The 26,744-nt window shown below is 44.3% G+C and overlaps 1 protein-coding gene across 1 annotated transcript; it reads right to left on the bottom strand.

Moving 5' to 3' along the window:
• Window positions 1–817: 817 nt before the first annotated feature.
• On the bottom strand, window positions 818–23,515 carry LOC138983038 (ubiquilin-1-like). Its single transcript, XM_070356442.1, has 15 exons — window positions 23,395–23,515; window positions 22,729–22,878; window positions 21,940–21,969; window positions 21,172–21,306; window positions 19,905–20,030; window positions 18,899–18,949; window positions 17,059–17,136; window positions 16,543–16,666; window positions 15,832–15,987; window positions 14,347–14,489; window positions 13,855–13,938; window positions 6,898–7,013; window positions 5,010–5,310; window positions 4,595–4,679; window positions 818–4,041 (listed from the first exon to the last, which is right to left on the bottom strand). Exons 1-15 carry the CDS (start codon window positions 23,500–23,502, stop codon window positions 3,980–3,982), a joined length of 1,749 nt encoding a protein of 582 aa, XP_070212543.1. The 5' UTR covers window positions 23,503–23,515; the 3' UTR covers window positions 818–3,979.
• Between the last annotated feature and the right edge of the window lie 3,229 nt (window positions 23,516–26,744).

The raw sequence follows: 26,744 nt of genomic DNA, 5'->3' as shown, positions 1-26,744 counted from the left end.
CGATGAAACATGAAAATACCAAGCATGCATCCCCCGAAAGGGGCGTATGGCTGCCTAAATGGCGGGGTAAAACTGGTCATTTACGTAAATTCCCGCTCGTGAAAAAAAAAGCGAGTGTACGTGGGAGTTTCAGCCCATGAACGTAGAAGATCATCACAACAAAGTATCGCATATGTTTTGGGATTCCTATTTATTGCATTGTCAATATTTTAATGTTTCTTGGTCAATATTTGATATGTTCATGATAATGTGTGTACTTATTATGTCTATGTTTCTTGTACAATATTTGATACTTTTCATAATAATGTGTGTATATGTACTGTATCTGTGATTGAAAAGGATAATGTGAAGGTTTGTTTACATCATTCGTCTGTGCAAGGAATACATAGCAAATAAACAAATGGTACCACGAAGAAGACGACTGTGTTCCATTTCAGTTTTGTTGTGTATTGATAACTGCATATATAACAAATAACACGGATGGGCATGAAAGCAGTCTTCATCATGTCCAGGATATCCTCTAACCACTTATCTCCCCCTACATTTTCTTCTTTCCTTTACTAGACTTATTTCTCTCTACCATTCGGTTTTATCTTTTCCTCTCCTTTTTTTTTTCATTTTCATCCACTGCTGTTTGCTTTTGCTTATTCCTTTCTCTAAATCTTGTCCCGAAGAAGCTTTCATAAGCAAAACATTTGACTGGATTCCAGCTGTCATTGTGTTGAGTAAAGATCTCTGGCGTTTAAAAACTGCATTATATATAACTAAGAACAAACACACACACACACGTCCATTCAAAAAGGAACAAAAACAGTAGTGCACATCCATATTTGTATTTTTCAGTCCATGTCAAACTGCAACAAATTACAATTCACTCCCAAATCAACTCATTCGTCCTTCAGTCATTTCAAATCCACAGAATTGTTTCTGCGTGCTAACAGCAGAATACTGTTCCAAGTCCGAAATTCTGGTGTGTTGCCCAAAACAATCCAACTGGCAAACTTCAGCGAAGATCACTACTGCATTTTAACAACAGTCCCACATTCAACCTCCCAATAAAGATCAAACTATGAAACAAGCGTGTACACACTTTTCCACCTCCTCAAGTCAATATTGCTTTTATTTACTGAATATCTTTGAATGAAACTGAGTTACACAAGAATCAACACAATAATCAACTGTGCACTGAATATAGTGCAACAAATTATGAAGTTCTGACTATAAATGCTAAACCATACAGCCTGTTATATTTGTATCTTCAACTGCATGTCACTTGGGGGGAAATAACAGAGGGCCACTTCAGTAAAAAGAACAGAAAGCACTGTCTCGTTTGTAATCTGTACTCTGTATAACTACATTCAACTAATGACGTCATCCAGTGTGTAAATCATACGTGTATAGATACATTTTATTTTCTGGACAGCAATAAACAAAAATATCATTCTCTCACAGTAGTAAAACGAAATCTAATGAATGCACATCCTTAAAACACTCTCTCAGCGGTACGAATATTAAAATGAAACTTTCAAGAAATTCTAAAATTAAATCTTAATGTAATAAGTATAAGCAACATAGTAAATATACATTAAGGATTCCACACAAAAAAGTCTTAGTTACTTAGTAAAGTGTGCAGGATACCCATTGAAGAAAGGATCTGAATACAGCTTACTGATGCTTTTTTGATCGACAAACATGGAGAAAACTTTCTTTCTTTATTTGGTGTTTAACGTCGTTTTCAACCACGAAGGTTATATCGCGACGGGGAAAGGGGGGAGATGGATAGAGCCACTTGTCAATTGTTTCTTGTTCACAAAAGCACTAATCAAAAATTTGCTCCAGGGGCTTGCAACGTAGTACAATGTATTACCTTACTGGGAGAATGCAAGTTTCCAGTACAAAGGACTTAACATTTCTTACATACTGCTTGACTAAAATCTTTACAAAAATTGACTATATGCTATACAAGAAACACTTAAGGGTAAAAAGAGAAACAGAATCCGTTAGTCGCCTCTTACGACATGCTGGGGAGCATCGGGTAAATTCTTCTCGTCCCAACCAACATGGGACTCCCCCTAACCCGCGGGAGGTAGTATTAACTGCTCTGGACACGTAAAACACAATCTACATACAAAAAAGGATAATCTACATACATGTACAATCACACTACAAAGAATATTTCATTTATACATCAGATACAAACTGCCACAACTCTATAGATCCACTTTGTATACAGTGTACTCTGGTGCTGCTTTGTGCCTAAACAGTGTGCCTTCATAAACCCATGTCCTGAGATAACACCAAAATACCTTTTCTTTTTTTGGTCTCAAACTCTGGTTTTAAAACAAGAACACCCATCAAAATGCAACCCTTTTTCTGACATGTCAGTACCTCAAGTTTTCAAAGTATGTTGCCATTGAAGATGTTTTTCAATGCTAAAATTTGAAACAGAGAAGCCACATTCACTCTACATTGACTCGCATTCACTTCACCATGAACCATATGACACACAGAAACTAGGAATTATAAACCAACAACACTGAATATCAGCACTGAATAGGCCCAGATCATGATTACAAACCTAAAGCTGATCACAGGTAAGATCCAATTTTTGAAGAACAGCGAGAACCCAACACAGCAACAAACAAACCATAAACTAAGATGATAAAATCATTGACTTCTTCTTCTTCTGCATTCGTGGGCTGAAACTCCCACGTACACTCGTGTGTTTTTTGTGCACAAGTGGAATTTTACGTGTATGGCCGTTTTTTACCCCGCCATTTAGGTAGCCATACGCCGTTTTCGGAGGAAGCATGCTGGGTATTTTCGTGTTTCTATAACCCACTGAACTCTGACATGGATTACAGGATCTTTTTCGTGCGCACTTGGTCTTGTGCTTGCGTGTACACACGGGGGTGTTCGGACACCAAGGAGAGTCTGCACACAAAGTTGACTGAGAAATAAATCTCTCGCCGAACGTGGGGACGAACTCACGCTGACAGCGGCCAACTGGATACAAATCCAGCGCGCTACCGACTGAGCTACACCCCCCCCCCTAAAATCATTGACTAAGCACTGAACCTAAAAATATTTGTGTTGATGCAAGCACAGCTTAGTTCACTTTGGTCACTTTCATTTCTCAGTCAACATGTTTTGCTACAGTGAAACTATAAAACTTATTTTTCATGTCCACCTCCAAAATATAGTTACAAATGTCCAACTCGATAAGGGAACAAGGGAAGTAATGCTTGCTTAGACCTCTGAAAAATGACAGTTGCGTAACTCTCCCACTTCAAACTTCCCTGCCTGACACATGCTATAAAACAATTAAGATACGATAGAGACAAACACCATATGAAATAAAAGTGCCAAACTAGGAATAAAAAAGAAATGCATTTTCTCTTCAACCAACCATGCAAACATACAGTCATGCAAAAATGTATTATACACTTTATGTTTTCTAACTGCCTTGCCCTTAACTTCTCCCCCTTCAAGCATGGTTTGATTTTACTTACTTGTATCTCTTTTTGTTGCAACTCTAACTGACACGAAAGAATTATCAGTTTCATATCTCAGTGCCATTCAATTCATATCAGAACAAAGGGGGGTTTACACAGTAAGTTATAAGAACAACATGGACAAAGCTATTTGCAGTAACCACAAACGAAAAGCTCAACTCTGCACAAAAAGAAAATAACCGTGCAGCCATAACACTAGCTGCAAAGACAGAAACAATCACTGTCCTTGTACACACGTTTCAAATGTCTCAAAATGTCACACGTAGGTTCTTAAAGATTGTTCAAGAAAGAATTGGCCATGACATGTAGAAAGAAGAAGCACTGGTAAGAACAATTTTGCGTTTCACAGTTCAGGGGAGAGAAAAAAAAATCCAAAACGTAGACAGAGAAAAGTGTAGGTGCCCTGATAGGCAATGTATTATTTGCTGAGTCTGTGCTGACAGAGGGAGGTGAAAAGAAGAGCATCATCTCTGTTGTAACAAGCGGTCGATGGCTGCATTCACATCGCCAAGTGTCGCTGTCAATGCTGCAAAGAAAAACACGTGCCCCTTCTTAGATTACCACAGAAAGGTCAAAACAAAATTCGTTTAACTCAAAAGCATTTCATAAAATGAGCACCAAAGGGAAAAAGTATTAACAAATACAGAAGATGAACATTAGCCTTCTGCAGCCTGGGCTACCACCCAATGACAATGGTGAGGGTTTAAAGGCTGAGCCAAGGTACATAAGGTGCCACCGCTTTCACAAAAGAAGATTTTCAAACTACTATGGTAGTGATCAAACATCACTCACCTTTTTTCAAATATCTTTTGACAGAAGGCACACGTTATAATAATAATATTGAAATTTCTATGGCGTAAATCTGACAAAGTTTTAAGTGCCTTACTGTTTCATCAGGTGGGCAGATTAATCCTACAGTTCTCTACCATATTACATGTACACCCCTAAAATGTTTGCTTAACATCTGAGTAAAGTACTGTCACCTCGATAAGTTTTGAACCGAGAAAAGCTTCACTATGCTTGCAACTTGATGGTTAAAGAACGGTTTTGGTGGCTGAAACACATATTCATAGTCGTACCTCTCATGTTGGCTTCCCTGTCGACAAAGCCCATTGTGGCGAGCTGATCCAGCTGAGAGGCGTACCTCTGCTCTGGGGGTTGGTTCTGCAACATCAAAGTGCAAGTCTGCGTCAAGCAACTTAAAGCACACACCATTATTTTCAGTACCGCCTGGTCCTGAGCCATTTTTCAAAACACAGCACAGACCCTAGCCCCCTGCCAACACCTCAAGTATCTCTGAAGGCATTAAAAACAATTAAAACATGTTAGTACACACACACGCACACACAAAATGATGCATGATCCACTATTCAGCATTAACACATTTAAGTCAACTCTGCCAATCTATCCACAACAAAATAGGTATCTTGCTGAATGTTTTCCAACCCTTTGCCATCATCACCCTACACCCCATTTCCCCTTCTCACAACTCACAATCTGCCCTCCGACCATCATGCCCATCAGTTGTGACATCATGTTGCTGAAAGCAGCCTGGTCTCCCATTGGCGGCGACAGCAAAGGATTTGCTGGGGTACCCGGCATCCCCGTGGTTGCCGAGGGTGACGCGGGCGTTGTGCCGTCAGTGCTGGGCTGGGTAGGGTCGGAGCCTGTAGATGGGGTGGTGGCAGTGGTGGTCATCATAGCGTCACCACTGGGGGAGGAGACTGCGGTGGTTGAAGGGGTGGTGTTAGCAGCACCCTGCGGTTGTGTTGGCTGTCCACGCATACCGGTCAAGCTGTGGATCCAAGGTAACCATCAGATACTGATCAAAGAACTCTGTGTGTTTGAAGTACATACTACTAATCCAACACAAACCTTTCCTGCAGCTTTACATATTTTTCCTGATGATATACAGCCAACACCCCCAGCAACTTGCTTGATGTTTCTTTTGTACTGAAGGTATAGACTGTCATTGAAGTTCTTGAGTAAATTCCCTTGTAGCTTTCATTATTCAAAACCGAATGCTGTATTTTTTTTCTAAATGTCATGGTATGTGGTATACAAATACATGTAAATAATTACATCAGCAGGATTATTCTTTTAATGTACTGTATATGTCTGGACGCTTCACAGGTTGAACCAGCCCACTAAAAGTGAGACCATCATTACTTGGAAAAATTCTCAGCAAAAGATTACCATGCCTTAAGTAAAACCTTATTACTAACCCATTCCATCCTGAGAACAGTATTAACACAGACTTGCACCAAAGTATCAACAAGAAGGGCAAAGCCCATACGACTCACATGCTTTACACATTTTTCCTACCAAAATACATGTGACCTTGACAGGTCATCCAAGGTCATGCAACACAAAGCTGTTAATTCAAGACATAGGAAGTACAATGGTGCTTATTGGCTCTTTCTACCATGAGATATGGTCACTTTTAGTGGTTCACTACCTTATTTTGGTCACATTTCATAAGGGTCAAAATGACCTTGACCTTGATCATATGTGACCAAATGTGTCTCGTGATGAAAGCATAACATGTGCCCCACATAATTTTTAAGTTTGAAACAGTTATCTTCCATAGTTCAGGGTCAAGGTCACTTCAAAATATGTATACAATCCAACTTTGAAGAGCTCCTGTGACCTTGACCTTGAAGCAAGGTAAACCAAACTGGTATCAAAAGATGGGGCTTACTTTGCCCTATATATCATATATAGGTGAGGTATTGAATCTCAAAAACTTCAGAGAAAATGGGAAAAATGTGAAAAATAGCTGTTTTTTAGGCAACATTTATGGCCCCTGCGACCTTGACCTTGAAGGAAGGTCAAGATGCTATGTATGTTTTTTGGGGCCTTGTCATCATACACCATCTTGCCAAATTTGGTACTGATAGACTGAATAGTGTCCAAGAAATATCCAACGTTAAAGTTTTCCGGACGGACGGACGTCCGGACGACTCGGGTGAGTACATAGACTCACTTTTGCTTCGCATGTGAGTCAAAAATGAAGATGTAATCCGGACGTCGTCGAAGATTGCTTGACCAAAATATCAATCAATTTGGTTGAAAAATGAGGGCGTGACAGTGCGGACTCAACTTTCACTAAATGCCGGATATGATGTCATCAAAGATATTTATCGAAAAAAAGAAGAAAAAAAACCATCTAGGGATATCATACCCAGGAACTCTCATGTTAAGTTTCATAAAGATCAGTCCAGTAGTTTTCTCTGAATCGCTCTACACGTACACACATACACACACGCCACACCCTCGTCTCAATTCCCTGTCCATGTTAAAACATTTAGCCAAAACTTGACTAAATGTAAAAAGGTGTGCTGCTCTTCATAACACAGTAAATCCCCAGAAGAGAACTGACCCAGGGAAGAGTGTTGGTGCCTCAGACTGCAGTGTCTGCATGCCCGCCTGTATCTGCATGATGGCCTCCATTGCACGGGGGTTGGTCAGAGTTCCCTGCACATCGGGGTTGTTGATCTGCACAACAAACACAAACAAGTCAGGAAATATAATCTCTGTGGCATAATCATGCCATTCAGAAAAATAACAAAGACACAGAACATGGTTGCATGAGGCAAGGACTTTTTTTTTTTTTTTTTTTAATCTCAGGGAATTATTTAATAATTTTGAACCACTGGTCTTCCGTTTAATAAATCGAAAATTTTTAATTAAATTTTGATTTAATATAATATACTTACCCAATTCTTATGAATGCATTGACTTTAGTCCCACATGCTAGATGTCGAAAAACCTCTCAAATTACCTGCCCTTAGTAGGGTGGTAACCAAGCTAAAAGCGACGCCATAGCCGTTGCTATGGCCTGACCTTGCTCGGTTACCCATAACACCCTGCGCACCACGTGAGCGCCAGCATCCGTAATAATCATTCGAGACTATTAGTCAAACAAACCCCCAAGGACATAATCCAGCGGGGACGGATGGGAGGGTATTAACTATAAGAATTGGGTAAGTATATTATATTAAATCAAAATTTAATTAAAAATTTTCGATTTAATCACATATTCTTACTCCAATTCTTATGAATGCAGATTCCTCCTAAAGGTGGAGGGAACCTACTTATGTCCTTGTAAGAACCTGCCCTGCAGCAACTAAAACCAGCAATGAACTGGAGCCATCAAGCCGCGTGCAGGAGATATCCCGAAGATAGAAACCGATGAACACATCATCTGATCTCCAGTAAGCCGTTTGCAAAGCTTCGCCTAGGCGACCAGAACGCAACACGGCAATAAAAGAAGCACAAAATCTGTACCCGAGCTGTTGGCAAACCTCGCATAGGCGAGAGGAACACCACCAGCCAGAGAAGAACACCAGACTCCCGAACGCCTGAAAAGGAATAGAGGGAGGACTGAACGCCCCCCCCCCCCCCCCTGTTCGGAACGCACCACTCATAGGACTGTCCTATGATTGTAGCAGAGCCCCTAGAGAGAGACAAATAAAAGACGTCTCTTTCGCTCCATTGTAAAGAAATAGGAACCTGAGCTAAAGCCCGTGGTTCCAAAAGACAGTAACGTCAAAAAAGGAATTAAAAAAGTCCAACCAGACAGTTAGAAAATCCGAATCTCCCGGAGCGATAATCCTCCCAAGAGGAGGGAATCAAACACCAGAGGATATTGACCAGGTTTCTGAAACCCCAAAACCTGGCCAAAAACCGTGAACAAACGGAACCAAAAGCCCTAAGGCTACATCCTCTGGCAAACCCCAAAACGCATGTGCCTCACCGCCCTATAGGGCTGAGGCCCAGAGTAAGTAGAACAAAGTCCCACGCGCTAAACAAGGGGGAGCCTCTAAACCTCGTAAAACAAGGTCCCTTGATCATGCCGACAAGAGCGCCATGAGCAACAGAAGAGAGGCCTATTTGTTTCAAAACAGCTGAGATAGCCGATAAGCCGGAACCTCAAAGAAGAGGCCCAGCTGCCCAAAGCCAAAAACTGAAACAGAGGTGAAAAACCACCTGGCTTGAGAGAGGGGCGCTAAGGAGTTGCACCCCCGCTCTAAATCCCCAATTGGCCAAGGGGGCCAAAAAAGGAGCATACACAGATAAAGTGGAGGAAATATATGCTTCGTTCCCAAAGACCAGAGTCAGAACCCATGATCTAAAACACAAACAGCACGCCTCCAGACCCGTCAGCAGAAGGGCCAACCCCTGTGCAAGCCCTGAAAGGACCTGTTGAGCGAGTCGGCCAGATCGCAGAGCTGGCCGGGGAGAAATTCCCCTGAGAAAAATGATTTAGTGTGAAACCCAATCAGAATCCCCTATACTCTGTCTGACAGGGAGCGAGAACTTGCTCACCCCAGCTAGTTCACATAAGAAGCAACAGAAGAATTGCCCGAATGCAACAGGCCATGCCTGTAAATAGCAAAAAAGGAAAGGCTAGTAGACTAAGAGCCACTGCTCCTAACCTCAGGCAAAAGAGAAGCCCAAGGATTCACGTCTACATCACAGCCTCAAGACTGCAATCACCATTGCAGGCCCCATCTAGACGAAAACGCATCCAAAAAGCGGTCTAAGTCCAGGGGGAAACAGAGCTAGGGAAAAAAGTCCCCTGAGCGATCCAAAAGGATTCCAGCCACCTTCCCGAGTGGAGGAACCCACTCTGGAGGAGGACCCTCATGTCCCAGACCTGAGAGGCCGAACCCCCCAAAAAACTTGAGGAAAGACTAGAGAGCCAGTATAGCTATCGATACCGTCCGACCGAAGATCGGGTCTAAAGACCCCGCAGAGGCCTGCTCTCGTGCCAGTCTGGCAGTGAAAAGAGCTTATAGCCTCCCTATTCTCTCTTGTGTGAAGAATAAACCTTCCAAGAGACAAAGTCGAACAGCATGCCCAGGTAAAAAACCTGGGATAAGGACAGCTCGGAATTTAGCCTGGTTACTGAGAGCACCAGGCAAAAAACCTGGTTCAACACCAAAAGAAAGTGCAGCTGACAAGCTGATTGACCTTGAAAAAGCTCAACCAGCCCCCGAGATAGTCCAGAGACCAACACCCCCAGAACCCGAGCCCTTTCCTGTGAGCAGAAACACAGAAGGAAAGCTCATGTGAGAGCATCGAGGAAAATCTCAGCCAAAGCTGAAAGCTCTAGCCCATGCCGACCCACCTCCCGCAGAGAGGGAGGAGACACTGAACCAAAACACCCCTTTGCAACCGGGAGCGCCTAAATGCGCTGCCAGAGGTCCAAGAAGGAAGGGAAAGATTCCAGCTATTGAGTAGGTTTCAACAACCCCCGAAAAAGCCTGACCCTTGCTTCCTGCAACCAGCATGAAATCAAACCCCTTGTAAAGGAAGGAGATCACACCAAGCCAAAACAGTGTGGGCCTAAAACGTCACGGAGAAACCACTCCGCTCTGTGACGACCCTAGCCCAAGCTGCCAGCAGCCTGGCTAAAGCCTTATCCAAGGCATCCTCCCTAACTCAAAAGAGCGCTCCGGGAGGATAAAATTGCCTATAAGAAAACACAGAAGAGAGTCTCAGCCAAAGCAAAAAACTCCAAACCATGCCATCCTAGCTCCTCCAGAGAGGAGAGGGAGGAGTAATATCATGAAAACTCCATGTTCCCTGTGGTCTGTAAGAGAAGCCAGAAACTAACCCCTGGCCATAAAAAAAAAGTCCGGATCAGACCCTGAGCCTGAAAAATTCCCTGCTATCTTCTTCCGCACTAAAAGTGAGGACGAAGCAGCCTGAAACCCCGAAGCCAGCAGTCCCCTGCGTAAAAAGCAGCGGGAAAGGTGTAGGCTGAAGACCACTATCCTAAGGTGCGGAACAAGCCAAAAAGTGTGGCATGTGGCAGGCAATCACCGCAGACTCAGCAAATGAAACAAATTGCGAGAAAGCCTGTGAAAACCCAAAGGCCTCCCGGAAGAGGAAGGAAGAGAGACACCCCCAACCTATCCGGGCCAAAGTAAACTGCAACAGCAGCCGCTCTATGTATGGGAAGCCTACAATCAGTAGGCAACCCTATACACTCCCCCTCCTTAAACAAGAAGTCCGAACCTAACCACCAGTTGTGTAAAACACAAAAGGAGGGGAGGCAGGGGAGGTCGCGCACTAAATCTCCTGCCAATAACCCGCCAAGAGTGTGGATGAAAAGCGTGATCAGTCTCTGACTGCCAACCCAAAACCGCCCACCTGAACAAGAGGTGGGGGGAAGAGGGGTTGGTAACTGGCACAGATCTCTGCCAAGAAGAAGAGAGAGTGGAGAAGCAAGACAAAGCCGGGCCCGGCGCGTCTTACCCCACCCGCTGTGCGAGAGAAGCATCTCAGTGCTAAGAACCAGACTACCTGGTATGACCACAACCCACCCCAAGTGGGGAGGGGGGCGGTCCAGCACAGCCGTAACCCCAAGACGGGGTAAGGACTGAAACAGAGAAACGGCCGTAAACGGCCGATCCTCGCTCGTCCACCTGCCGAAGTCAAGTAGCCCTATCACTCACCCACCCCTAGGAGGGGGGGGGGGGGGGGGGTGACCTACGCTGGCTACGGACAATGACCACCGGCCAGGCGATACTAAAGCCGAGTCCCTGCAGATCATTGTGAACACAAAGAATGGGAGACTGGAGAGAAAGGGTACGTTCTGTCTCCGCCTGACCATGTAGCCAGCCGGCACAGCCCGTGCAGAGAACAAAACGGAGCAAAGCTCATTGTTCCCTGACCACTGTGCGAGACACCCTGCCGAGAACAAAAGAGAGTCAAGCTCATTGTTTCGCGACCGCTACCCGCGACAAGCGCGGGCAGCTAACACAGCCACCTGCCCCAAACGGAGCAGAGAAGGAGTATGTAAGGTAGCCTGGAAAGCCGTACATAGCTCCCCCACTGTGTAGCAAGGCCTGAGCCAAGCCACCCCCAGATGAGGAGGGGGGTGGCTCGTCGCAGCAGTAAGAGCGACGGAGAGAGACGAACCGAAAAACGGCCGACCCCCCTCCGTCCACCTGCCGTAGTCCTATAGCCCACCGACCACACAACCCGATAGGGGAGGAGGACGACTGTCGGGCCAGGACAATAGAGGCACAGACTGTGAAGACAGTCCAACAGCGCCCACCCCGTCCGACCCAGAGGGAGGGACAGGGTGGAACGCTGCTCCAGCCCCCACCCGATCCTGCCCAGCGGGCGGGAAAGAGTGAGCCACTGACACCCCCCCACCCTGCCCCAAATGGAGCAGAGAAGGGGTATGTAACGTAGCCTGGAAAGCCGCCACCCCAACGCGCCCGGGGGGCGGGAAAGGGTGGGAAGCTAACACAGCCCCCTGCCCGCAAAGGGCAGAGTGGGACAAGCCCAGACTGTGACTTACCGAGCCCCCTCTCTCCCTCTCCCACCCGGGGAGAGAGCTGACTTCCCACCGCAGCAGTGCTAAAAGCAAGCCGAGCGGGAAGAGAAAAGAGAGGAAGCAGCAGCCCCCCCGCCCCCAATGGGACAGGGATGGCCAAGGCCAGGCTGCGACTTACCATGCCCCCCCTCTCCCTCTCCCACCAGGGGAGAGAGCTGACTTCCCACCGCAGCAGTGCTAAAAGCAAGCTGAGCGGGAAGAGAAAGAGAGGAAGCAGACCCCCTCTCCTTACGGAGAGAGTGCTCGCGAACAACCCAGCCTACCAGTGGCAAAAAGGACTGAACCGAGCTGGCCGTTTGCACCAGGCGACGGTGCGACGCAGGAGCGCCCCCCTATCCCCCCCCAATGGCGGGGGGCTGCGTAACACACTGTGAAGTACCGGCGGTAATCAGAGTGGTTAGACGCAGGCAGGGAGCAGGCCCCCCCTCCTAAAAGGAAGGGGTGCTCGAGAACAGCCCAGAGCCACCAGAGGCAAAAAAAGGGCTGAACCGAACAGGCCATTTGCACTAGGCCACAGTGCGAAGCTGACGAAACGGGAGGGCGGGAACCGCCGATCGCGCCTGAAACAGCCGAGAATATAGACACAAAACATCGTTAAGTCCCCCCAAAAGGAGGACATTGACTGATTCCTCTTACACAGAGAAAGGGGAAAGAATAGCCACACGGCCACTCCCCCCCCCCCATCAGTCGCACCGACGACGATCCAACAAAAAGTCTATAAGGAGCCTAAAGGCTGATTAACCCCAACAGGGGAAGCGAGCTGTGAAAGAACTGAACCCACCCTCGGAGGGATAGGAACATAAAAAGAAGTGCTGTTTGACGGATCTACGACCCGCATAATAGGCAAATCAAAGTTCTTAGGCTACTCTTAGGAATAGTTACTAAACCAGGCTAAGAGCTTTGCCACCTTCCAGTCTCGCGCCGAGTTTAGCTTTGTTGTCGGCCATTTTAAGACCGGCGAAAAACAGTCACCCAGAACAAAAAACTTCTGCGTGCATGTTCAACACAAAGCTAACACCATTCAACCAAACATAAACAGGAAAGATCTCACCAAAAGGTAGACGGACAGGTAGACCCACAGGAAACCGGCTAGTCTCACGGACAAGCAGGCATGTGAAGGCCAAAAGTGAGAGCGAAATTCGGACACGTCCACCGTGTGTTGTCGAAAGTCGAGAATGATTATTACGGATGCTGGCGCTCACGTGGTGCGCAGGGTGTTATGGGTAACCGAGCAAGGTCAGGCCATAGCAACGGCTATGGCGTCGCTTTTAGCTTGGTTACCACCCTACTAAGGGCAGGTAATTTGAGAGGTTTTTCGACATCTAGCATGTGGGACTAAAGTCAATGCATTCATAAGAATTGGAGTAAGAATATGTGATTAAATGTGTCTGTTGGCCTCGTATTGTGTTCATGTTTACCTCTTGAGAGTTTATCACTGACACAACCTCAGCATACAGAGGAAAAACTGTATCTACAAAATTCAAAGTTTCAAAGTGATAATCTCACATGTTGCAGACAACGAACAACATACTGGACAGAATTGTACAAATGAGATCTATGAATGGTCCACTAACAAAATCTTATCCATATATTTTTTATTGTACACATTTGTTGACAGTATGCTTGTGCCTGTTTTAATTCCACACTACTTGTCCTACCCATAAGCCCCTGCCCTGCCATTGTGCAAATTCCAATACAAAAAGAAGCCATGGCATGTCTTTTCAATCACGACAGACAAGATTTCAAACTATGAAAGGACAAAGATTGAAAACCACTGCAGTCTAGAGACATCCTGCTTGCTGCCGCACGAGCAGAGAAAAGTTTCCCTCTATCTTCACTGCGCTGGCTGCAAAACCCCTCCGCGCGGAGGTGTTTTCAGACACATGAGACAAAGGGTGACTGTGTGTTTCAATGAGAAAAAGAATTGAACTGGTCACATTCTACATCCAGCAACAGAGTATCATGTGGACTGTCTTGTACCTGCTGCATCATTGTGGGGAGCTGGGAGCGGAACTGTTCCATCAGTTGGGGGTTTCCAGCAAACATTGGGTTGTTGCCGATAATCTGCACATAAACACAACAAAGACGGAATTTACTCACAGGAAAATGAGTACATTACAGGCATAATCGTGTGATATCCGTAGACCTACAATTGCACCAAAACAAGTTCTGTAAAAAATCTTTCAAAGAGAGCAAAAATTGAGTGTAAGCTTTTGTGTTTTCACCAGACCAATATTTTTTCAGTTGTAAGAATCCTGACCTACACAGAGAACGGCCAATTTATCATGGTAAGCAGTCAAAAGAAGTCATCACATGCAATTATTACACTACCTTCACCCCTCCGTGAATAAAGTTCTGCAGATCTGCCGAAAACAGCTGCAACATTTCCAGCAATTTGATAGAAGTTTCAGTGTTTAATCGACTGCCAAAGCCTAACCGTAACGTCATCCCTGCAGAAGCACTAGCACATACCTGTTGAGCAAGCTCAGGGTTTGCAGACAGGGACTGCAGCATGGACTGCATGTAAGGAGCCTGCATCATGTTGGAGATCATCTGTGGGTTCTGCATCATCTGCTGCATCAGACTCTGCATTCCTGGTGAGTTGAACATAGACCCTGAAACACATACAGTGCCATTACCATGCTGGCACTCCATATGTGGAAATATCCCTGTTCAGTCCTGTGTGAGGTTCACTGTCACATCAAGTGAATTTCACACGTTTGCTCTCCTTTTAGAATGCGACATCAAATCATTGGGGGTAAATGTGGGGTATGCCTACTATGTGATGCAGTCGTCTGTCTACCAATTGTATGCTGTTAGCAGCATACGTATCTGCAAGTGCAAAGCCTGTTGAGCTGCACAGCAATCCATTTGAACACCTACATAATTACTTGTGGTCATTTATCATGTCATCCACTGCACCGACAGTGAAATTCAGGTTTTCTTTTCTGCACTGCGAGAGTGAAAACAAGATAATAAAATTAAAAACGCAACAATATTTCTAATACTAAGACCGAGTCACACATTCAGCACAGTTGGAATCTTAATCATCGCACATGCATCATCAGCACCCAACAAACTAAATGCAGTCCAAATACCACACATCTATTGATTGATTGATTGATCTAGTGCCATGAGGATTATGCTTAGCATAAGCATAACCCATCTTTGCATCTAATAATGCTCTCATAAAACTTTGCATTCAACATCAGTAACCAGATCTGCCTGCCAAACGGTTGTGTGACGTGTCTAGTGTGTTGGCGAAGTGTCTTGTGCTTGTCACTTCTCGCTTTCAGCCCTCACCGCTGGCTAGCACCGTCTGTCCTTTTTAGGACAATGCGAAAAGAGAGCAGAATGCGTCAGTCTCTCCTGCCAGTACAATAACCTCTCCACAACAAGCCCTATGTAGTACCTCCATCGCGGCGACAGGCGTAAACTGGGTACCGCAAGGCCCCAGGCTAGACTACAAGGACTCGGAGGAGGTTGGCCCCTAGACGTGCGGCATGCGGGCCCACCGGTGTGTGGAAACGCCCAGGTGCCCACGATCCAACCTCCAGCTATGGGTCAAATAGCCGGGCAGGATAGGCTCGTCAACCCTGGCAGGCAGCTATCCTAAGAGAAGACCACTCTGAATTCAAAACGAGGGTAGAGGAGGCTCATCATCCATGGAAGGAAACTCGTCTAGGAGAAGGAAAACTCCGAAATGAAACCCACGCAGTCCCTCGAAGACGGAACGGCACTGGCCTTTTTTAGGCGGGGAGCAGACCGGGTGCCTACGCTACCCTCGACAAATGGTTGTGTCATCAACGAGTAACCAGATCTGGACACATACAATCAAATTCAGTCAACAGAATGTTTGGCTGTGCCACAGACAGAAAATGTGTGCGTAAGTTGTCTCCTCTTGAACAACAACTCTCCCAAGACAGATGTAACTGTTGTCAACACAAAAACACCTACCCTGTGCGCCAAGGAGGCCTGATGTCATAGTGGGGGTAGAAGTGGCGGTGGTGGGGGTGGTGCCTGCTGTAGTTGTGGCGGTACCCCCGGAATTGGGTGCCCAGGGGTTGGGCAGAGGGTCTGAGTTCTCCATTCCTTGCTGTGTGCTGCCTGTGTCTGCAGGTAGAAAGGGTAAAAATAGTTGAATGGCATTCCAATGCAAAATACTGCACGCTAACTTTGACCAAAATATGACATTGGACAGAGATATTTGCTGTTCAACGAGACCCATTTTACATCAAATTATTGTCCTTTTCCCCGAATAAACGCACACAAACATGCACTCATTTGTAATATCGGCCAGTCTTGTTAATATGAGTTATACTCGGCCTCTGGCATCACAAGGCTCAAAGAAGGGGAATCCATTGTTCAATCGATGCATTCTAAAATACTCAAAAATGTTGAATAAATCCATAGAGACTACTGTTATTTACAACAGCTTCTACTTTATTTTTAATAAATGAGATTAAAATAAATAGCATAAGGTTCATTTTGAGTGAGCAAAGTTACTTCACTCTAAAAGCCATCCTCTTTTGCATGTTAACCTAACAGACATTTTGAAGTGGAATAATCTTACAAACACAACAAATGACTACAACGAGACAAACACAAATGGCTACGTGCACCACAAACTACATCCTGAAAATCAAATAACCACAAACAGAAACCCACTGGAGCCAGAGTTGACAAGGGAGGCAAAGGGGTTTGAACCCAGACTCTCCTGTGCTGCGCTCATCATAGGTTCCTGGATGTCGCGGTACATTCTCTGCAGCGCGTTGAAGCCACCAGGCAAACTCTGGATAGAGGCAAATAACAAAGGATATGAATTACTGGTTAAATTTACCTTCTGATCTTCTTTCGAGAACCTGCAGGAAACATATCTACAAAATATCTATATCTAATGTCCATACACAAAATATAAGGAACAAAGGCATCGAAGACCAAATATTACTTTCGTGTGACTTTTCGAATCTTAATTCTGGAACATTTGTATCATCTTGTTAGCATGAGAACATGACATCTTAAGTTTTCTTTTACATTTCTACCCACAACCTGTTCTAGAAAGAATTTCAACCCTTGTGAAAAGGCTGACAGAGCAGCTAATGTTAAACCAAAATCATAAGAAGCACGGGCCAAAAAGACGCCCAAAATGGTCAAATCAGTGTGCGTCTGCTATACGCCCCTCACCTCCAGGTTACTCATGGCTCTGTCCTGTGATCGCATCAACTCTTGCAGCATGGCCGGGTTACGAGCAAGTTCCATGGTCTGAAAACACAAACTTGTCAAGTAAAGCCTGATAGTAATTGGGAAAAGTCGACTCCGTAAAGTCTACTTCATGAATAGGAACAAGAGACTGCAGGTGAGAAGAACATGGACATGTTTCTGGTGAGTATATTTTCATTGTTATCTTGTTCTAATTCATGAAGCTCACTGCAGGAAGTTTTGACACTGAATTTGTTTTTGTAAAAAGACTTTATAAAGTCTTTGCGAAGTCAACTTCCGGCTCAACTAAGGAAGACCTTAAAACACATACAGTAAAGGTAGATTCTGTGCAACTTTTTTTCATTAATCTATTATTCAATTAACAGCCCTAAAAAGCTCACATAAAGCACCCAAATCATCAAGCTTTGATTTCCATATGGCTTGAAGCAAAAATTCTGCAGATCTAAAAAAAACAAGAAGGGCAAAGCCCATACGACTCACATGCTTTACACATTTTTCCTACCAAAATACATGTGACCTTGACCCAAGGTCAAGGTCATCCAAGGTCATGCAACACAAAGCTGTTAATTCAAGACATAGGAAGTACAATGGTGCTTATTGGCTCTTTCTACCATGAGATATGGTCACTTTTAGTGGTTCACTACCTTATTTTGGTCACATTTCATAAGGGTCAAAGTGACCTTGACCTTGATCATATGTGACCAAATGTGTCTCATGATGAAAGCATAACATGTGCCCCACATAATTTTTAAGTTTGAAACAGTTATCTTCCATAGTTCAGGGTCAAGGTCACTTCAAAATATGTATACAATCCAACTTTGAAGAGCTCCTGTGACCTTGACCTTGAAGCAAGGTAAACCAAACTGGTATCAAAAGATGGGGCTTACTTTGCCCTATATATCATATATAGGTGAGGTATTGAATCTCAAAAACTTCAGAGAAAATGTGAAAAATGTGAAAAATAGCTGTTTTTTAGGCAACATTTATGGCCCCTGCGACCTTGACCTTGAAGCAAGGTCAAGATGCTATGTATGTTTTTTGGGGCCTTGTCATCATACACCATCTTGCCAAATTTGGTACTGATAGACTGAATAGTCTCCAAGAAATATCCAACGTTAAAGTTTTCCGGACGGACGGACGGACGTCCGGACGGACGGACGGACGGACGGACGGACGACTCGGGTGAGTACATAGACTCACTTTTGCTTCGCATGTGAGTCAAAAATGACCTCGAACTAAAGACTACGTGTTCTAAAAATGCAAGATCTTATCAGCACTTCCCAGAAACAGTTAAAACTGCTGGAAATTCCTGTTCCATCCTTCCCTGAAAAGTACTTCTGCTGTCAGTCTTCAACGTGTGACGTTCTGGGGGGTCGACGGAGGGACGTGGTGGCGGTCTGCTCTCTGGAGGGGACCCTCACTCAGTCTGGCTCCGCGACTTAGCAGTCCATGTCGTTAGTAGGGGGCATAGTAGGTAGTGGGCTGCGTCCGTTAGCTCGGGACAGACCCACTACTGAACACCGTCGAAGTGACTCAGCAGAAGTGCAGTGTCATCTTCCGAGGGTAGCCTACCGCAGCGACCCGACATCCCTCCCTGGAGCGTCTGTAAAATCGGCAAGTCTGGCAGCGGAACGAAATTCAGATGTGGATGGAGCAGTGAGTGCAGGGACGGGGCGGCGTGAGAGCACACCGGGACAAGGAACAGGTGTAAGGAAAAAAGGAAAAAAAAAAAAAAAAAAAACTGCTGGAAATCTTCATGAAATACCCACTTTCACATAATTTACAAGTGAGATGCCGCACTAACCTGTCGCATGAGGTCGGGATTATTTAGCATGTGGGTGATCTCTGGATTCCTCTGCAAAATCAAAACAAGCTCATTAATTCGATATCATTATTGTTGAACAATTGCAAACAGTCCCATGACAACATCACACAATAATGTATTTACATGCTGAAGCTGATCAACAATCCCAAGCTAATAGCAGCTGTTAAAGCCATCACTTTTATTATCTTACTTCTTCGTTCATGGGCTTAGACTCCCACGTACACTCGTGTTTTTGCACGAGTGGAATTTTACGTGTATGACCGTTTTTACCCCGCCATTTAGGCAGTGATACGCCGCTTTCGGAGGAAGCATGCTGGGTATTTTCGTGTTTCTATAACCCACCGAACTCTGACACGGATTACAGGATCTTTTCCGTGCGCACTTGGTCTTGTGCTTGCGTGTACACACGAAGGGGGATAAGCCACTAGCAGGTCTGCAGATAAGTTGACCTGGGAGATCGGAAAAATCTCCACACTTAACCCACCAGGCGGCCGCGGCCGGGATTCGAACCCTCGACCTTCCGATTAAGAGGCCGACGTCTTACCACCCCGCCACAGCGCCCGTCTATCATCTTACTGAATTACGTTCCCCAAATCTGTTAACTCCAATGCAGCAGATGAGTATTTTCAAACAGAGGGTGCATTTTTTTTAAATGTTAGTCTACTTTTATAACTCAATCACAAAATGTTTTGCCAAGTTTGAGGAAACATACACCATACACACAAACACAACCTAAAAGAGACTGGCACTAAAATGGAGGTAAAATAAGTATTTAGCTACTGCTTCAAATTGAGTGTCGATTATTTCTGATCATGATGGCAGGTAACTGCATTTTCGTAAACACTCATTTCAGAACAAAATACACCATGATTGTTCATATGAATAGATCTACCTTTTTGCTCATTTCTCCACACTCATCGACTTCATTTTTGCTTTCTCTTTCACACACACATTGACATATTGACAATGACATGCTGAAATGTACCTCCATGAGATCCCTCATCTGGGGGTTGTTCATGATGAGTTGCCTCATGACATCTGGGTTAGACATCATCTGCTGTACGAAAGGGTTCTCCATCATCTGGCGCATCATATCAGGGTTCCCCATCAACTGTTCACAAAATATTTTTGTTCAATTTATTGCATGATCAATTTTGTAAAACATTTTCAGACAGCCATTACTTGATCCATTAATAGAACTACATCACTTCATCCATACATGGGAATACAGCAAAGGGTTCCCGTTCAACTGTTTAGAAAAATATTTTGAATCAATTTAACATACAATTAATTCAGTTACACATTTTGAAACAACCATAAATTGAGGCCCTTTCCCAAGAGTATGAAACATCCATGATTATAGACTTTAATTATGAGCTGCAGCACAACAACATCCATGATTATAGACTTTAATTATGAGCTGCAGCACAACAACATCCATGATTATAGACTTTAATTATGAGCTGCAGCACAACTACCCATTTCCATTGCAAGATCTTTTAATGTTTTATGGTAAGAAACAGACAGAAGGGGTCACACATTTTTTTCTCAGAATCAGTAACACATTTAACATAACAGTCATGCTAAATCATTCAATACATTTATGCAGTGTTATTGACCATTATAAAGATAACCACAACAAAATAAATTCCACTACATCTTACTCATACTAGTTACCTCAGTACCTGCATCTCTTTTCTCTCTCCCGTTCTTTCACACATACTACTGTGCTATTTCTTCTAGTGCAATTACTCATCTAGCTGGAATCCATTCTGACAGTTAATCTTTTCATCCATACTAAAACGACTGTCTCCCAAAATAACACGCCGGAAGTGAGATCACATACTGAATACATTTTGAAAACCTCACACAAAGCTCATGGGGAAATTGCCACAAAAACGCCAGTTTTATGCACCCTAGAAGTATGTCAACTTTTTATTGCAGGCGATCTATTCAAGGAAGAATGAGATTTAAGGAAAATGCCAGGGGTCCTGGTAAATATGAATTTAACCCCCTCTCGTGAAAGATAACTTGTGCATGAAAAGAAAAACGCTATTTTGTCACTCTCGCTTGGCTTAAAAGATAAAACATTACAGACACATGAACAGTTCATAATTACATGCATTAGAAGTAGAAAGCATTGTTATAAAAAAAAAATTGTGTTTGCTCTCGCAGAAACCATTGAAATCGCGGAGATTTGAATTGCCTGTTATTGTCATGCAGTTTTGTGGCAACAAGTCAAAAGTACAGACCTCTCTCTGCATGCGCTGCTGCATCTCCATGAAGTTGGCCGAGCCCATGCCCATACCGCTGATGCCTGGCAGGCCTCCCATGCTGCCCAGGCCAAAGGGCGACTGGGATACATCTGGCTGCGGTGGACCCGACGGCTGGAGCAGTAATGTAGGTTTAACAATACAGCGAAACCCCGCATTTAAGACCCTCCATTTTACAACTCCCTCCACATTTATACCTGATTTTCTCACACGTGCTCTGCATTGTGTCAACGATGTTACCTCTATTATTCAACTGCTTATTTTTACTCGCCTGTCTGTCCACTTAAAAATACCTATGTCAAAGTTTTTGAAAACATTTCATGTTTTTAATGAATAAATCATATGCTAAAACGATGATCAAACTTGTTTAGTTTTTTTGTGCGTGACAAACAGGTATACAATGTATAATTTATAAGCAAAATTTAAATACTGAATAAAGGCTTTTAAAGCCTCTTAGTTCAACAGCAAAAGAATATTTTTTTTAAACTGCAAAATGGCCATCTGAAGGAATCAGGGTTCCTAATACTGTTCCAAAATCCTTGTACTGCTGTTGTAACTTGTACGTGCGCAGTTGTAAATCTTTGAACATCATACACAGAAGTTTTTAATTTCATTTGGTGGATCTACGTGTTCACTACCAACCCCCCCCCCCCTAACTGAACACTAAAACTTTTGAATACCATCTCCCGTCTCCTGCCGAGCCCGCCCGCCCCCCCCCCCCACAAATCTTCTCAAAAATTAACTCACTGTTGGAGTGGCAGGAGCAGCCTCTGGTTGCTGAAAAACAAAAATTCATATTAAGTTTACATCGGTAGAACTAGAAGTCATGCCTGATCAATGCTATGTGCACCCTTTTTGTGTGTGTTCAGAGCCGAAGCATCAATTTCAATGCAAGAGAGGTAACTCTTGTTACTCTAAAGCACAAGTATTGATGACGTCATGTGATTAGTGCTTCCGCTCCTTCGTAAAGCCTCACACAAACACACAAAAATAAAGCCATGAACGGTAAAAGTTGCAGATATAAGTTATGATTTCAAACAAATATGTTACAAAACACGATCAAAGAACGAATGTTATTAATTTCTGATGAGGTTTTCAGAGTATCACTATCAGCCAATAAATAAAAGTTTGTGGTCTTGGAGTTTCCAAAGAGACAGTCCAGGTAAAAAGGTGAGCTTTCTTTATCCAGGCCCAGTAACAAAAAAAAAAAGATGTTCAAGTGACCATAAGATGCTGCAAGTGCATGATTAAAACATGTTACTTTGTGTCTCTGTCACAAATTAAAAGTACACCAGTTACACTAACTTACAGAAACACAACAGTCTTAATCAATATATGTAAGGCTTGACCAACTCACAGTCATAAAGTACAGAACAGTCACTCCTCAACGAGTCAATTATTTGGGCATATATATTGTGAAGGAAGTCAAACAAACTGCCTTAAAAACTGAGAACTTTGGACAGCTGGTAAAAAAGAGCAACATCAAAATGAAAGTGAAACAGGAAATGTAACTGTGAGAGTGTGACTTAAATTTACCCGTGTTGTTTTGATAACAAGATGAACAGTGAGGCCATCCTTGATCCCATGCTGCTCCAGCTGGTCAGGGTCTTTCAGAATCTTCCCAGCAAAGATCAGACATAGCTGCTCTAATGGTGAGCCAAACTTAGCTGCCACCAGGTCTTTCAACTGAAAATAAAACAAATAAAAGTTAAAACTGAGCAACACTTGGTACAAAACAAGGGGAAAGGGTTTAGATTTGCAACTAGCATTGTATTCAGTAGCAGTAATTCCGCATACACAAAAGACTTCATACACATTTTGGAGAAAACCTACTGTGAAGTCTGCACATTCGCTTCTACTTCTAGTTCTGGGGAAAGAGATCGGTGATTATGAAAACTTCATACTATTACTTGACTCTCGAGATAGGCAAGCTTCATCAATGCGCTGCTTTCGACAAGATTTACAGTACAAAACAATCATATATCGAATAAATTCTTATTAATATAACGCATAAGTGTAATTGGAAACACTGTATTAATGTGTTCAAGCCATACTCAACCAGCACTCGCTCACCAGATTTGTTGGTTAGTGAACTTAGTCTCTGAACATAGCCTACTCACCTAGGGTCAGCGTACACAGATGTACCGGTCACAGTGAAGAAAAGTACGGTAAACATATCATTCAAATATATTCAAATCTTACCTCTTTGACTGTTGCTTTCGTATCAATTTGAATATCGTGTTTTTCTTTTGGTGTTTTGACCGTAATGGTCATTTTATCAGCTCCTGAATTTTCGACACTCTCCGCCATGATGACTCGCACAATGGAATTGTGGGTATGATATCTCATGTTTCCGTCAAGGGGAGCAGTTTGTGTTATGTATAGATACAAATGAACAATCTTGAGGAAATTAGTATTTTGTGCGCTGCTGACTAATAAATCCATTATAAGTTAAATTTATTAAAGAAAATTGTCCATAGGATTTGATGTCTGTTTATATCTATGGTATTTTATCGACTTGCAAAGTCCTTCAAATAAACACCCCCTATAACATTGCAGACGACGAATCTGATGACATGATTTCCAGTGCAGAGCCCTGTGATTCTAGTGCATTCGAACATGGAGATTTCAAAGGCAACACACTAATCATCAAGTCAGACACAATAGATATGACTACATTTTAAGCGTACGGTAATTTGCTGTTTGTAATGCGAGTTTTAATTGTCACATTTTATGTGTCTAGATATAGATCATGTGTGAGAGAAAGAAAGAGAGACAACTCAGACTAGACGAGGAATCAAGGATTACGGAAGCCCGTCAGTCAGACACAATAGGCCTACAACTTAAATTTACCATCATTGCATGAATGTACACTTTATATCTCGAATAAAAAAAACTTGAATAAGTCTGAATTAGTGCTGACGTCGTACCTTATTCAGTTTCATTAGTTTCTGCAACTTACCGACACTCAGTGAAGAGATTTTTCTTTTTTAGTATTAATCGGGTAACATGCACGGAGCAGCTTGCCTGATTTTGGCCAAATCAATCTTGCATAATTATTTTGTAACATCAAAATAATACCGACAAGGTGTTTTCCCCCCAGCCTACGATTTCTCATTGAAATATATGCCCGGGTGTGAGAAAATCGGGAGAGGACGGCCGCGGCGAGCGGTTTTGACTCGATTCACGCCGGATGGCCCGGAGAGTATAACTTGATTATAACTTGATAATTGTTCATCACCAAGCAGGGGCGGACGAGGGGGGGGGGGTGCACAGGGTGCACGTGCACCCCCCTCCAGCAAACAAAACAAAAAAAATTGGAAAGCTGATTCTATGACCATTTATAAGTTCAAATGGCACCAGATGGCACCATTTTGCTTCTTTGAGCCAACATTTTTTTCGGGGGGGCATGCCCCCGGACCCCCCTAGCAAATTCGGGCGCTTCGCGCCCATCACATTCACTTTCGATTCAAAGTGCACCCCCCTTACAAAGCAACTGATCCGCCCCTGCCAAGGAGGGTCAATAGTCTTAAAAGTAGGGGGTAGGTGTCCTGAATCAGGGATCTTAACTTGACTTGACTTGAAAAGGGGGGAAGGGGGTGTCCACGTTAGTCCGGATGTGTAGGCTACACTCCGAAGCCGCGATACTGATTAGGCCTACTCCCGACTGATTCGACAAAATGTGAGATTGCGGAAGCCTGGCTGGGTTCAGGGCCGGACCCAGGGGGGGGTTCCAGGGGTTCCGGAACCCCACCCCTGGAACTGAAAAGCATGTACCTTGCTTTGACTTTTACTAGTTTTAGCACCAAAACAATGCTGCTCTTAACCCTCAAAACAAGGCCCAGAATGCACCAGATTGCACAGATTTTAACCGTTTTTCAAAAATTTTCCGGAGGAGCATGCCCCCGGACCCCCCTAGTTCGCGCGCCTGCTTTGCAGGCGCGCGCTTGTGGCTTCGCCACTTCGCTGATTTGCCCCCCCCAAAAAAGGAGGAACCCCCCCCCCCCCTTACAACTCATTTGGTCCGGCCCTGGGGTTTTAGCAATCGTTGCCGGTTGGATCCGGCTCTGGGGAGGTATTTTAACGGCAATGAGTGACTGAGTGGACATACATCGTATTGGAAAGGAAATAGGCCTATTATGTGACGTGCCGCCGGCCTGTCCAGTAGAACTGGGTCGGCGTCACTGCCGGTGAGCTGACGGTTGTGTTGAGATAGTGTACTTTGGAGGGGTGGTGTTGTGTGTAGGGGGGTTGGCAATATTGGTGCAGAAACTAGCTGAAAAAAGGAGAACGGTAGAAATCGCATTTCGGCTGACAAAAAGACAAGCTCAGAATCAGTGTGGTTAAACACGTTAAATCATTATAAGCCTAGAGACATCGTGCTTGGAGACCAGAAGGAGTAGGGGAAGGGGGGGGGGTCGAAGGGAAAATGGTTAACTGACAGGCAATGACGGTGCTGAGACTAGCTGAACAGTGATTAATATAAATCGACTGATTATAGCTGAAGCAAAAAGCTCAGAATAGTGTCACATTCAAGATTGATTGCTCGTACTGACTGGGCGTTGTTTTCAGACCCCCGGCTTCCCCCCCCCCCCCTCCGCCCCCCAACCAACCTCCACCCCCACCGCTCGTACCTCCTACATCCGGCCACCACAATCTATCTTTACCCAGCCTGGACTACCGTTTGCATGAAATAAGTGCCACTCAGTGCAAGTTTTCAGTCGGTTTGAAATGACAAGTACAACAACGCACATAAAAAGTGAGTAAATGCGATAGTAGAATTCGATGTATTTCTCCCGGCGAATGTCGACATCACTGAAGCTGTCCCAACACCGGTGGCCCTCCCGGCCCCTACTGCGTATTGTATTGTAACGGCCCTGCTCTTGTTTATACAGTACACCACCCTTTCAGTCTTCTCTTCATCGGGAGTTTGTGTCATTCCTTTCCTTCTGAAGCCGGCCCGCCCGTCCTCCGTGACCACCCGTCCCTTCCTCCGGCTGAGCGTCTACACACCCCGTCAGTCGTCCCTCCTACCTGGTACCTACCTGGTACCGTGGTGCTCTTTGCAAAGAAAGTCAGTATTAAATAAATAAACTGCCCCCTCCACCTCGAACCACCACCTTTGCACTCAGATCCTTCTCACCTGGTCCCAAACTGCCCCGCCCACGCAAAATATTGCACGTACTTATTTGCATAACACAAGATGTTTGTTAGTCGACGTGTAACCTAAACCAGCATCGTCTTTCTTCCATTTTTACCACGGTGTTAGTGGCTTGCGCGCTTGTGTGTGTCTGTGTGTCTGTGTGTGTCAGTGTCAGTGTCTGTGTTTCAGTGTGTGTGTGAGTGTGTGCGTGCCAGTGTGTGTCTGTGTGCGTGTGTGTGCATGTACGTGCGTGCATGTGCGCGTGTGTGTGTTGGCGCGTTATGGAAAGCCGTTTGGCTCATAACCATTACACGCGTAATAAAAAATAAATACACGCGTAATAAATGATTAATACGCGTGTAATAAATGATTAATGCGCGTGTAATAATCATTTTTTACGCGTGTAAGA

The sequence above is a fragment of the Littorina saxatilis genome, linkage group LG1 (assembly GCF_037325665.1).
Source record: "Littorina saxatilis isolate snail1 linkage group LG1, US_GU_Lsax_2.0, whole genome shotgun sequence".
NCBI classification, from domain to species: domain Eukaryota; kingdom Metazoa; phylum Mollusca; class Gastropoda; order Littorinimorpha; family Littorinidae; genus Littorina; species Littorina saxatilis.
This window is presented reverse-complemented; position numbering and strand designations above follow the sequence as displayed.

Coding starts and splice junctions, on each gene's coding strand:
- LOC138983038 (XM_070356442.1), bottom strand. CDS start 23,502: ATGGCGGAGAGTGTCGAAAATTCAGGAGCTGATAAAATGACCATTACG. Junction 21,970..22,728: donor TTGTTATCAAAACAACACGG/GTAAATTTAAGT, acceptor TTTGTTTTTCAG/CAACCAGAGGCTGCTCCTGC. Junction 15,988..16,542: donor CCTTGTCAACTCTGGCTCCA/GTGGGTTTCTGT, acceptor TTCTACCTGCAG/ACACAGGCAGCACACAGCAA.